This window comes from Sesamum indicum, linkage group LG5, assembly GCF_026168435.1.
Source record: "Sesamum indicum cultivar Baizhima isolate 11 linkage group LG5, ASM2616843v1, whole genome shotgun sequence".
Taxonomy (NCBI): Eukaryota; Viridiplantae; Streptophyta; class Magnoliopsida; order Lamiales; family Pedaliaceae; genus Sesamum; species Sesamum indicum.
This window is the reverse complement of record NC_142661.1, coordinates 19,994,228-20,008,422: the sequence shown is the minus strand read 5'-3', so window position 1 is coordinate 20,008,422 and position 14,195 is coordinate 19,994,228. Positions and strand designations below refer to the sequence as shown.

General features: G+C 34.3%; 3 protein-coding genes across 4 annotated transcripts; 1 reads left to right on the top strand and 2 right to left on the bottom strand.

Moving 5' to 3' along the window:
• Window positions 1–1,068: 1,068 nt before the first annotated feature.
• Window positions 1,069–2,265, bottom strand: LOC105161446 (uncharacterized). Its single transcript, XM_011079138.3, has one exon. It carries the CDS (start codon window positions 2,000–2,002, stop codon window positions 1,352–1,354), a length of 651 nt encoding a protein of 216 aa, XP_011077440.2. The 5' UTR covers window positions 2,003–2,265; the 3' UTR covers window positions 1,069–1,351.
• Window positions 2,266–3,309: 1,044 nt separating this feature from the next.
• LOC105161445 (soluble inorganic pyrophosphatase 4) lies at window positions 3,310–7,842 on the bottom strand. Its single transcript, XM_011079137.3, has 9 exons — window positions 7,572–7,842; window positions 6,857–6,994; window positions 6,739–6,767; window positions 5,739–5,804; window positions 5,557–5,664; window positions 4,630–4,695; window positions 4,429–4,549; window positions 4,207–4,288; window positions 3,310–3,639 (listed from the first exon to the last, which is right to left on the bottom strand). Exons 2-9 carry the CDS (start codon window positions 6,990–6,992, stop codon window positions 3,597–3,599), a joined length of 651 nt encoding a protein of 216 aa, XP_011077439.1. The 5' UTR covers window positions 6,993–6,994; window positions 7,572–7,842; the 3' UTR covers window positions 3,310–3,596.
• A 1,608-nt stretch (window positions 7,843–9,450) lies between these two features.
• Window positions 9,451–12,954, top strand: LOC105161444 (ras-related protein RABE1c). Of its 2 annotated transcripts, none has more exons than XM_088880753.1 (9): window positions 9,451–9,587; window positions 9,690–9,833; window positions 10,807–10,879; window positions 10,969–11,069; window positions 11,672–11,737; window positions 11,929–12,026; window positions 12,359–12,421; window positions 12,491–12,583; window positions 12,678–12,954. In XM_088880753.1, the coding sequence occupies exons 2-9, from the start codon at window positions 9,761–9,763 to the stop codon at window positions 12,756–12,758; spliced, it is 648 nt and encodes a 215-aa protein (XP_088736879.1). In that variant the 5' UTR covers window positions 9,451–9,587; window positions 9,690–9,760; the 3' UTR covers window positions 12,759–12,954. The 2 variants fall into 2 exon arrangements, with proteins under 2 accessions (XP_088736879.1, XP_088736880.1); XM_088880754.1 differs by having other exon boundaries at window positions 9,453–9,587; window positions 9,717–9,833.
• Window positions 12,955–14,195: the final 1,241 nt, after the last annotated feature.

Sequence of the window (14,195 nt, the reverse complement as noted above, 5' to 3'; positions counted from 1 at the left end):
GCCTATTTTTGTATCGGAGAATGGTCTCTCTGCTGATTTGGGCATCTCATTGTACAAGACTAGAACTTTCCATTACAATGAAACAAGTAGTCTTGGATGATAGGCCGGCCAGCCATCTCAAGGAAACCTTGAAAATCTGAATGCGTACCCACAAAGTTAAGCAAGTACCTGCAGGTACTTACAGTTTATACCAAGGCACGGGGATGAGATCCATAACTGGATGTCTTTTCTTTCAGGGATAATTACACTCCTGGTCTATTTGCAAAAACTAGGGTATGTTCTATTAGTAGAGGGTTTTACATCTCATGCTTGATTTCCATCGATTTTGCTCTTACGACTATTCTATCAAAAAGGACAATTAGCTATGGGGTCCCAAGTCCTGACTGAACATCAGTTCTTCTATGACACCTATGTAATCCATAAGTAGCTCCAAACTTGAGTCTGCTAACTGCTGCAGTCCCACCACTTATGTTTTCATTCCATCTCGTGTACCTGTTAAACAGTTGTCAGCCACGCTGAAGTTTGGGAAGTTAAATTACCTTCTGCTTGATCTTTTACCTCCTTTGTATTTGGCACAAGTATTTGTATTGTGGGAACCTGGGGCTCATAAATCAGAAGATCTACGATCCTGTTAGAACCAATTCTTACTCATGTTGGTCTCTGAGGGGCATCCGTTGCTTTTTCTTGAACTAAAAAAGATCCACCATGTTCCCTCCTTCACTAACAACTGAATATAAGCATAGGCATAGCCATTGGTTCTTTTACTCACTTTCCCACTCCTTAAGGCAGTGACTGATATCAACCTGCGTCGATGCTCCATAACTTGCTCATCACTTTTATCAAGTTACCAAGGAAAGAAGAAGAAAGATACATCTGAAAAGGTATGGAATGCATTACCAACCATAAGCGAAATACATCCCTCTTTCAAGTATGGAACTTCACAGATCTTGCAGTAATATATAATTGCTTATAATATTATAGGCATAAAACATCTACTTGTAATATCAGAACATTAATGAATACAGGCAAGCTGCACTAAATATAACAATATGGTAAAGCCAAACATCATCTATGGAGAATAACATTCTCCAAAAACTATGAAACTAAATTGTTGCCATAAAATGCTACAGAGGATAATGTAGCAAAATGCTATAGAGCTAATCGAAAGAGCAACGTACATAAATCCAAAAACTCAGAGTACTAAACAGCTCAATGTAGAATAAACACCAAGCTAAAAGCATTTTCCAGCAGCAAACTTCAAGGCCAGAGGCAAAAAACAAAATATCAGATCGTTTATGCACATATAGATAGTTATAAATAAAATTGCAAAAGAGGACAAAGATTTCTCATTCTACATAAACCTTGGGGACCCGGAATTTGTTGGTAAACTGCGATGAATTATCTGTCGGCTACTCGTTTCCCCACATTCAAACAACTCTTTCAACCCGGCAGTCGCCACCTTCTCCTCCTTGATCGCCTTTTCATCACCACCAACACCACTGTCTTCCTTCTTCATTTCCCTGTTCGCCACAGCAACCCTCTCGAAATAATTCCCGTAAATATAGTCCATAGCGTACCCAGTTACCTCATCAAACAACACAATATGCCCGTGCCACTCCCATACACGATACTCCGACCCGGTTTCCTCTTGAAACCCAACGCAAATATGGTGCTCCCCAATGTTAACAGCCTGACTCGAATTAGGTTTCAGTTTTTCGGTTTCGCCACTGAGGATTATACGCACGATTTCTTTTTCAAGCTTGGATTCTTCTTTAGCCAGCTGAGTTTGCGAAGAGAGTGAAGAGTTATCTTTCTCAGAATCGGAGAGGTGATGTAGCATTTCGAATAAGTGGAGGTCGTCGAGGACTTCAGCGGCGGAGAAGGGTGGCGGAGCGTGGGGGTTGGGGTGGCGCAGTTGGAGAGGGGACATGAGGGATTGGAGGAGGAGGTTGTCGAAGTTGGGGGTGGCGGTGGAGGTGGAGGAGGAGCTACGATTACTCATGGTTGAGGATCGAAACTTGCAACGGGGGGTTTTGGGAGGGTTTTAGTTGCGACGAGAAAGAAGAAAAGAATCAGAGAGAACGACGATCGGTATCGGGACTTGTAGGTTGGAACTTGGAAGGCTTTGAGCTGGACCAAGTTAGGTAAATGGTATTCAAATTTCGGGCCATACAATTTTTTATACTTCAATGGAGTAAGCATATTTCTTAAAATCTGAAGTGGATAAAGCACACACACCCGTCCAATCAACTTTTTGATTGCCTATTCCAACTAATCACAAAAAAAAGAAAAAAAATCTCGACTGCATTTTCATGAACTTGATTTTTATTTTTAAGATTTATTACACTATTTTTTTTTTAAATTTGATATATTATATATATACTTTTTATAGTTTAAACAATTACGCTTATTATTTTTATATTTGTTTGGTAAGATTACTAATTAAAATTCAGTGAATTTATTAATATTAAAAAATTTTATATTTATCTTCAATTTATTTATTAAAGATCATACAAATATTTTTTGATCATATTACTTTTATACATTTTTACAATCACTATCGTATGTAAAGAAGTGCATCTTTACACTTAAAGGTAATTTAGTCCAAATATATGTTTATAAATAATCATTCAATCAAGTTTTTAGTCAATATTGATAAATTTTAAGTAAGAAAATCTATTTGTTTGATGAATGTAATTCCTCAAAAAATAAAAAGCTTTGTGCAATTATGCTAGCCAATTATACTTAAGCAAAGAAAATTGCAATTCTTTTGTTTTTTGTATTGTTTTGAGATAGGACCGCATTTGAATACAAATTTAAATATTTCTTCTGGATTTGTTCTATTATACTCCAGGTTTGGAGATCCAATTGGATCAAATTGATCCGTCTGACTAATCAAGGCGAGACAAGCAGATCGTATAATACTAATAGATTATTTATGGCACACTCTATATGTGTGCGTAATTTTTTAATATTATTCATAATTTTTCTTACTATTTAATAAGTATATAAAAAATAAAATTAATATTATATTCATAAGAAAGTGATGGACAAAAAATAAAAAAGATAACAATATAAAATAGTGATGAGAAAAAGATGCATGAAAAAAAAAAAAACTACCAAAAAATCATGGGAAAGTCGGAAGTTGGATAAAAAAAAAAGAAATCCAATTAAATAATAATAAAAATATAAGATGACAGACCAAAAAAGTTTGAGACACCAGAAGCTCTCTCCCTTAATAATAAAGTATCGGTAAATAGATCAAATATGCATATGTAGCAAAAAGACTAATAAAGTGAAGAAAGATAGTGAAGCAAGAGAAACAAACTTGAGTATAGATTAAAAACTGGAGTTGTCTGAAATGCTATACTAGCCAGATTGCCCCAGAAGAGATTGAGAAGCGTTCACAACCAACATTCGCAGCCGGAGGTATATTTGGGCTTTACCTTCTTAAGTTGAAATCTATAACCAGTCTACCTAGTAAAGTAATAGTTTTCGTCTTTATCTTAATCTGTATACAATCACTTTACATAATATTTGAATATTACGCACAACACATGACAACACGCAGTACACCCCGGCGACTTTTGACCAAACTACCGCCTTAGGTTCTCCACAATATAGCTTGCATACAGGTCCCTGCACACCAGTATAGCCATATGTTTACAGAATGATGTAATATCTATGAACAATTATTTGCTCAAAAGCAGAACTGACAAGAATTGAAGAGAACAACTCATCACCTTAAATCGCGAATACTAGCAAAGAAAGAAAGCATACAGGGTTTTCAAAATTATACAGGATCTTCCAGGTGTAGCAGAATGATATGTTGATTATGAAATTCTCATGATCCAAGCTATTAAAAACAACAATAACCACCAACCAATCTTCAGACAAACTAATTAACTAAAGAGAAAAAAACCCACCAGCAAAATAGAAAAACACAAGATATATATCCAGTAGCATAAAGGTTTCTCAAAGGTTATTTTCAATGAAAACGTAATGCTGCGATTTCCTGTTTGCTTGCCTCTTTGATAAAAGTACCATGACAGAAAGCTTATGTTTATTGAAGTTACAATGGTTCATATAGTCATAGTTTGCATGTTTCATCCTACAGAAGCAGAACTATATAAAGTTGTTTGCTGTTTCAGGAAGTTCCACAGTACATTTTACAGCATAATCTAAAACAAAAAAGGAATCACTTACATGGACCGTTGGATTGCTTCATAGGCCTTTGTGGCTGGAAGGAACTCATCAACTTCGACATCCTTATTCTCATTTTTCTTGTCTGTTTAATTGTTAAGGTAAGATAACATATAAATGAAGTAGATGAGAAAAAAGAAGACAGTTCAGTAGTGAGGAAACTGGGACATTTAGGTACAGCGTAAAAAATCAGAATCTAGCTTTGCAATCTTTAACAAAGGATACAATCTTCAAAGAAACGGCGGATTTCAGCCAAGCGATGGGGAGGAAGCTCTTTAATGTCAGTATAGTCACGATATTCAGGATCATCAGCACAGACAGCAATTATCTTGTCATCTTTCTCTCCCTGTTCACCCGCAAACAAATCAACTATTTGAGCTACATTGTATTATGAAAGGTAATATAAATGTATGTATGTGTATATACCTGATCAATCATGGGCATCAGCCCTATTGCTTTAGCCCTGAGAAAGCAGCCTGGAAGAACTGGTTCCTGAATATGTTTGTCGAGATAGTTAAGTGACAAGAAAAACTGTTCCCAGAAAGCATTGTCTTTGAAAGCCTAAAATATTCTGAACATCATGTAGCCAAAGACACAAAAGCTAAGCTCAATTCCTGTGAAATTCAAATTGAAAATGACAGTTTCCAATTTACTAGGACCATTCAAATGCTGACGAGTATCTAAGTAGTTAGCTGGTACATCACAAAAGATTACAAACTGGGCATCAAAACCCAAAGATTAATTACTGAAAAATGCTCATGCCTTCATATTTCATGTCACTACTAACCCGAACAAAACTTTAAGATTCCTTTACAAATTAAAGACCTTAACATTTACATTATTGATCTAAGGAAAAGATCCAAGTTCAGATATATATGTTGCTTATTTCTGTGACAATGACCGCTACTTAATTGGTTATAGGTGCACACTATTTTTTGTGAAGGCTCAAATGTAGATTCCTTGGCCTTGCAAGCAGGAAGACTCTGTCCACAACTTGGGTCCTGACATCCGCCTAGTCCCAAATAATTATTTTATATTCACATATAAACAGATGAGGAAGAAATGCCCAAAGCACTAGCATACGTCACCATGTACATTTTAACTTGCATGCTGTAAGTGTCATGGTGCGGTCTGAGTAAAAAGCAGATTGCACAAATGGGTAACACCTATAGCTTTTCAGATCTTTATAAGAATATACATCTATTTTAGTTAATTTCTCCAAAACAAGAACAATCATGGAGTTCAATTTCATAGAAGGAGATTTTATTGAAAGCTATTCCCCATCTATATGGATCAGAGAACTAATTTTAGAATCTATAAGTGCTCAAAGTATTTGGGGGGAAAATATTGTACCTGCATAATGACCAATACATCCATTGGGTCACTGTCCTCACAGAGAGTACGAGGGATGAAGCCATAATTATGGGGGTACACAACAGATGAGTAGAGAACACGATCGACCTGCATGTGCAATCATAATTTAGTATTGCATAACTAACCAACACAAATTTCTGTAGAAGTTAAAAGCCTAATACCTTGATTAGACCTGTGTTCTTGTCAAGTTCATATTTCACCTTGCTTCCCTTACTTATTTCAACCACCTGCAGAGATTAATTAAGCTAGTTCGTTTGAGAAGATTAAATTGAGCAGTCTGGAAGAAAAAGCCAAGCAGGGCTATAAGCCTGTGCAGGAGGAAACCTCATATGACAGCATAAAAACAACCGACCCATATATTGCTCATTTCACGTGTTAATAACAAACTTTTTTTCCTGCTATGCAATCATAATCTCTTTTCATGCTATGCAATCATATCTAGCATTATAAACACGGATGAGCTTTATTAAGGTGAATCCTTATTGATGTAATTTCAATCCCATCAATTAACACTTAATGGTTGAAAGGATTTCAACAGAAAATCAATTGTCTTAGTTTGGCAAGATGCCAAAAGAGTATTATACATATAATTAACAAAAGGGCAGAAAAACAAATTGAACATTCAGCCATACATGATCACAAGAACATAAATATGCAAAATTGGATTGAAATACAGGCAGAGAAGTTACAAGCATCAATGAGGGATGAGATGTCAAGGAATCAGCCACTAATGGCAAAATTCAACTAGATGACCTGAAGGCAGAAATGGAAGTATAGTATCACAGAAAACAAAAGAGCTGATTGACAAGAAGTTGACTAGAAAATGAAAAGAAGAGTTGATAAATAGTCATGCAGTTGACAACTGCTGTGAAGACAAATACTTTTCTTGGTTGGAAAAATTGCAAATCAGGAACTGAAAACAGAAAATCGGATGAACATTATCAAATGAGTTCTCTGAGTGGAGTTGCATGCAATGTCTTGTGATGACAGTTCATTGCAATGTTCTAAGATGAATCACTTGCTATAGTAAGAATAGTTACTCAGGCTACAACTAAATGATTGATAAAATTTTACTTCAGCATTGAATTTAACATCTGAATTCAGTGCAAATTTTAACTAGTCAAGCAAATGAAAAGGCTATACAAACTAAAATATTCTTACACAATTGAAAATTATTGGTGCTCCAGGTCCTGCATAGGAGAATGAGAAAAACAAAGGATTAAATGCAAATGATCTAGTTGATGTTTTAAAGATGAAAGTAGATATTAAATATACATACCTATCTCAAGATCATGCCAAGGATGAGCAGCAACAGCTTTCCTGGACAGGGAAGAGAGTATCCTTTCATTAAGAGGCGGATGTGACGACTTCTTAGTGCCAGGGGCTTCTTTTGGTGGCTCAATAGGTGGAGCCATAACTGCAGGCAACATATCAGGTAAGGTTAATCTATAGTGGAAAATAAAAGATTTAAGAAAGTAATTACAAGGTCTGCAACTTGATTAAATAAATTAATGGATGTATCAACCCATGGATCGAAGAGAAATAGATCTTCTGCATGTTTTTGTTTTACTTATAAAACATCAAGTCCGTACATCGTATCTGAGATCATACAGAAAATAATTTTATGTGTACAGCGTATACATCATATACCAAAACCTGATGGCTTAACGTAAACATTCAAGTTCATTATAAACCAATAACAGCATCAATAGTTCCATTAAAATCAAACAAAACTGCACCTATATTTATAAAACTTAACACAAAGCGCCGAAATCGGAAAAGATCAGCAAATCTATCATGTGAAAGAGGTTCTATATCAAAAGATCCATAACATACATGCATCAAAATCAAGTAAAAATGTTCGTGTCCATAAAAAACACTGAATGCATACATAGAACTAAAACAAAACAACAAAGCCTAAAATACAGATAAAATCACAAAAATCTCCCGGATCTCAAACAAAAAATAAATGAAAAATGAAGCGTAGAACGCACCTGAAACTAGTGAAGGAGGCAAAACGGAGCTCACAAAACGCCGGTGAGAAAACGAAAAAGCTCAGATCTCGAAGAGAACAACAGAGCGTAGAAATGAAGGCGGGTGATGATATTTATAGAAAATGAAATGAAAAGTTTTAGAGAGAGAAAAACCCTAGAGAGAAGAAGGAGTTGAGTAAAGGAAAGCTGTCGTTGCGTCTGAGCTACCGCTGGTGGTACGTTACGCGTTCCCGCTCTGTTTCCTACTTAAAGACGAGCATACTCAAAGCAAAGGAAAAGGGGACACGTCTGTCTTTCATTTCTACTTTTCCGGAATAAATTTGGCATATGGAATAAGAAGATCCTCCGTGCTGGCATATAACGTGGCGGGTCCCAAACACATGGCAGGTGATGGTTGGTTTTAGCCCCATTGCTCCACCCGAATTCTTGGGCAGTCGCCAGTCTGGATGGAGCACCGAAGTCGTAAGTGGTCGATTGTCCAGACTCCAGAATGGGCTTTTTCTGAAAATATTGGGTCAAGGGCCTGACTCTGACTTTTCATTGCAGATGTTGATTTGACTGTGACTCCCGTTGTGACTCTTCAGCAGCTATTTGATTGTTATAGGCTTCCAGTTCCAGTTCCCACCCCCCTCTAGCCTTAGAAATACCCAGCAATACAAATGCTTTTGTCAATATATTTTTTAAAATGAATTATTGATTAATTTAAATTTACTAAATTTATCAATAACAATAAAAATACTATACACACACGCGATTAATTAATTATTAATTTATTATAATTTAAATAAATTCTTTTTAATCAAATTATAATTATACATTTTCACATATTAATTATCTTGAGGTTTGTGATATAGTTCATAGTTATTCATTTAATTTAAACGATTTAAAATTAATGGTTATAATTAAAAAATAACTTTTTAATAAATATTTATTTTGAATTGTTGACAACCACACGAGTGAATCCATACCGGAAGTTTTTAACGGCTCTATGCGATGTCTGATGATGTTTAAGCTGAGAATATTTTCCTTTGCATTTAATATATTCCAGCCTGCTAATTATTAATCCATGATGCCTCTTGCCACAGTTGCATTCTGATTTTCTCTATCTCTTGGTTCACATATTTTTGTTTTTTTTTTCCCCCAATATATGTTCAGTAATAATAATAGAAAAATCTTTAATTTTATTTAGTTTTTTTTTCTCTTAACATATCAAACCATACCAATCTTTTGTGAAATAAAAAATCTCCTTTAACTAATAGTATAACTAATTTATTTAACTTTTTAAATTTTATATTAATTGACAAAATATTTTTTTTAATTGTAATATATTGATTTATAAAAATAAATTATTTTACACTCATAAAACGGTAGTTAGTAACACAGCCAACACCCATTTTTATATATGACGACTATACTTCTAATTAGATAATTATAAAAATTAATTATAATTATTTTTTTTAAAAAAAGTTGACCCCACATTGTTCTTTTTTTTTTTTGAGAGAGAAAGTGGTCCCACGTCATTCTAACATTACAATATCTATTTTTTTGTTGTGTCGATAATATTTTTAAATTGATTTTCTGTTTTTTTTAAAATTTGATTTGTTAATTTATATATATATATTATATTTATTTATAATATATTTTAAAATATAAAAAATTATTTATTATATGGACTCAAAGACGGATACAAGAAATTAAAATAAAAATAATTTCAATTTGAATTATTGAAATTTAAAATAATCTTATTTATTATTCTACATTTATGAATTAAAAGAAAAATAAGGTTCACAAATTTTGGATTATTGAAATTCCAATCATAATTTATTGACTCCTTCCCAGACAAACTTAAGTACCCCCCCTCTCTCATTGATTTATTATAAAAATAATAATAAAGAAGCAAAATACAGATTTCATCAACCGACCGCTGCTGACGTCCCACGGACGCTTCCCTTCCCTCCTCTTTTTACCTCATTCCTCATTTATTAGATCCCTCTTTTCTCTCTTTCCTGCGATCTGGTAATTTACCTGCCTTTTCTCTCTCTAAAATTCTCCTTTATAATCATTTTTCGAATTTCAAATTCCTGATGCTGTCTCATTGTTTCGTTGTCTGATTGTAAGTAAGTAAGCGCCATCTTTTGCTGTTAGGGTTTGCTTTGTGGGAAGAAGATTGCAAAAGAAAAGCAAATCAGATGGCTGCTCCGCCCGCCAGAGCTCGAGCCGATTATGATTTTCTCATCAAACTGCTTTTGATCGGCGACAGCGGTGTGTGTTTTTCACTCAATTCTATCTATTTTTACAGTTTTTTTGTTTTGTTTAATCAAAGTATTTTTCTGCTTTTATATACGAAATATGTGGATCAGCTTATGTATTTTGGTATGGAATCAGCTGCATTGTGATGCGTAATGGTTATGTTGTTATGGCGCCGTTTATGGTTTTGATTTTTCTTTGAGTGGAATATTTATGATCTTTTTGTTTGTTCACTTGATGGGGGTTTTCCGTGGTGGAGAATGGAATTTTTATTTTAACGATTTACTGGCTCCCCTTATGAATGTATGCTACAGCTGTTAAAACCTCATTCGGCTAGGTAATATGATGGGAAACGTGAAATACTCCATGGCATGGTGTCGTGTGTCTGTGGGATATAAAATGAGTTTTGTAAAATATGGTTAAATTTTGAACTTTGAATAACTAAATATTGGGCATTAGATGAGAGTTTAGTTTTCTGAAGAATAAGTTGAATAACTGAACTTTCAGTTGGCTTTCTAATCCACAAGAGGTTTGAGGATAATGAGTCAGAGGAACGTAAGCTATCTGTGATTTAGTATATGTACTGTAGTATGAGTTAACAATGCACAATGTTGTCTAGAATTGGTGCCCAGGCCATGCATCATATTACGATTTTATGATCTAGTCAATTTTTAACTCAGGAATGGATGAAACCTGTATAATATTGGATAATCCAAGCATCTATGCTGTCAATGTCACTCTTTGTTGGCTGATCCTCTCATAACTGTAGAGACTATATCATTTTCACAAAGGGCAGCTGATAGTGTTTCACAGAAAAATGTTGGAACTGTGTGAATTTCTCTTTGGTTGGATGAACAATTCTTTTGTGTGGAACTATACAAAACTTCTATTTCAGTTATACTCTGAATTTTGATTGGTTTCTTTGTTTGGAACATTCCTTTGACATGATTGGGCTGAATATCATTGTTTTGTTGTTTTTTTTCTTCAGGTGTGGGTAAGAGTTGCCTTCTTTTACGATTTTCTGATGGTTCTTTCACCACCAGTTTCATTACCACCATTGGGTCGGTTATGTTAAATTATAGATACCTCAATCCTCTTAGCATTTCATCCTTATTGTGCCTACCTTATCTGATCTTGTTTTTCCATGCAGGATTGATTTCAAGATAAGGACTATAGAGCTTGATGGGAAAAGAATCAAGCTGCAGATTTGGGATACTGCAGGACAAGAGCGGTTCCGCACCATCACAACTGGTATGTGTTTGACTGATGCTTGAATCTGCTGCAGTAATTCATTTTGACTGCAGTTTGTTTTTTCTGCAAAGTGTCACTATCAGGATGTGTTTTCAAATGTTATGTAGTAATTTTAGAACTGTGACGTGCCATTTGCCATATGAGAAGGAAGTAGACTCAGAGGAGTTTGTTTGCAATGAGCTACAGGTGCTTTGAATTAATATAAAGAAAATTGCTTCATATTTTGATTCTTAGAAGTCCTTAAGGCCTATTTGGTAGGATGAGTATTTACAGAAGGCAGTTCTAAGAAGCAGTGCTCGTTTTGTTTGGTAAATTGGAACCAGTCAATTCTTTATAACAGTCTGATAGACCAAAAAGCACATGTGTCATTTTCATTTGTGAGACAGCTATCCAAATTTCCTTTAATAGTATCTCATTTTGTTTTGGTGTTTTCTCATCTTCTCATACATGATTTAATAGAGATGAGTTCATTTAGGATGCTTTTAGTACATTACATTGGTTTATCTTCTCTATCTGTGTCTAGCCTTCTAGATTTGCCCAAAGCACTGTTGTTCTATCTTGAACTTTCTGTGCTTTTTGCCGAAGTAACTATTTTTTTGCAGCCTACTACCGTGGTGCAATGGGCATATTGCTGGTCTACGATGTTACTGACGAGTCATCTTTCAACAGTAATTATTCTTCATTCTTAATTTTCTAATTTCGTGCTTAAATTATTTGCATTGTTTGCATTTTCGGATTCGTTTTCTCTTTTACATTTAGTAATGTCTTACATATGTATCAATAACTTTCTGATTGTACAATTGTCTCTTATGTTACAGTTTGTTATTTAATTGTCAAAATTGACGACATCATTTTGTAGACATTAGGAATTGGATCAGAAACATCGAACAACATGCCTCTGACAATGTGAACAAGATATTGGTGGGCAACAAGGCTGATATGGATGAAAGTAAAAGGGTCTGCTATCTCTTCCTCTCTGTTTCTATATCTGTTAATCTCTCCAAGTATGCTTGCCTGTGCATCTCCGTTGTGATGTAACTCCACTGGGGTACATCTACACCTTGATAAACTTGTAATTGAACATGCATGTATTTCATGGAAATAAGTCCGTTGGCATGTGACATTCTGAAATTTCTAAGTATTGGAATGTCAAATGAATAGTGATGGAAAGCCATCTGCATTCACTACCAGTATGATATCTGGACTGGCATGTTATTCACAGTGTCCTTTATCCTGTAGTTTAGCTTGTCTTTGCACAATTTTGAGTCAAAACTCTCAAACCTCTGTAGGCTGTTCCGACCTCTAAGGGTCAAGCTCTCGCTGATGAATATGGGATCAAATTCTTCGAGACAGTAAGTAGCACTATTACGTTTTGGATTTTATACCGAATGATTCAGTCTAAATGACATAATGCTCAACAGAGTGCTAAAACAAACATGAATGTGGAGGAGGTTTTCTTCTCAATAGCCAGGGACATAAAGCAAAGACTCGCTGAAACTGATTCAAGGGCCGAGGTATCAAGTGTTGCTTTATACCTGTGTGTTTATCAATTTCTCTGTAGGGGTGCTATTTCGAGACTGACCTATTGTTTATGCTCAAATATGATAGCCGCAAACCATAAAGATTACCCCAGCGGACCAGGCAGCAGGGGCTGGCCAGACTGCTCCAAAATCATCTTGCTGTGGCTAATAATCAAACCCATCCTGAATTGAAGATAGGACTGCGTGATGCATCCTTGAGTTGACCATTTTGATAGAGGAACTAGCCTTCTTATGACCATATCAGTGTTGCATGTATTGTTATCCCCCTAATTATTTTTAGAATTGTGTTCTCTTGACAAATCTTTATTGGATGAATTAATTAATATATAAATATTTCTTATGTACTGACTGGAGCAGTTCTCAGAAATTACTTTCTTTTCTTTACAATTTGAGTATAAAGATGAAGCTCTGTTTATGGTTGTCTAAATGGATTGTTCTAATTCCCTCCAAAGTGGCAAAAGTGATTTCATTTTCATGCATGGTCTGTGGTTATGTTCCTGCTTTCAATTTCCTAACATCTGCAAAAACCAGGCTAAGCCTTTGCACTTGGCTGCATTTGCTTGAAGATCTTTAGAAATCTTCCCACATGAATATTATTGTAGGGGACAATTACGTTCACATTCCTTGAAGAGTTGTCAAGTTATGCAAATTCTTCTCGTACTTCAGATAATTATTATACTATCACCTCTTGTCCTTATACTTTGTCCAGTATTGGCCACTGCTTTCAACATCTTTTGGTCTGTAACTGATATTTGCTTCCTATATTTCGTCATAATTATAAATATCTTTTTATTACTTAAAAAATTATAAATATCTTTTGAAATCATAAATACCATAATAAATATTCTCTATAATGGGTTGTCACAAGAAGGTATTTGTTAGGATATTTGTAATGTTAATGAGTCATTTATAATTTTTCAAACAACGATGAGGTATTTATAATTTTGAGAAATCTTAAGGGAGCCCGTTGTAATAGATTTTTAAATTTTTAATTGACAATTTGATGTATCTCTTGGGACGCATATACTGTTCTGTATATTATATTATATTTTTATAAATTTAAAATTTCAATTAAGTTTATCTAGTAATGCAATATATATATAAACTTAAATTTGCTGTGTGTATATTTGTGTCTATTGTGTTGTTGTCCGTATGCTGCTTGTATGTGAGAGCGTATATATACATTTCAGAGGAAAGAAAAAATTGAGAAAAAAATTTGTTGAGTTGTGAATGATTTAATATATTTTTCTTTTTAATTGGGAATGAATTTTTCTTTTTTTTTTGGTATTTTTTGAGTTGTTATGTAATTGATAAAAATGTATTTTGCTCTTTCCAGCTATTATTTTGACTTGCAGCAAGTATTATGTAATATTTCAAAATATTAAAACAATATACATAATTTGATTATTTTTCTAAAAAAGCTGAAACATACTTATCCTAACCTGTAAAGTACCTAAATTCTTTTTTGAGATATCAACCATAATTTATATTAATATTTCGATAAATTGAGTATACGGGTGAAAAAGGAAAACTTAAGTTTGAATCAAATCCCTCTCACTCTTTTTTAAAGCTGAGGACAACTCAG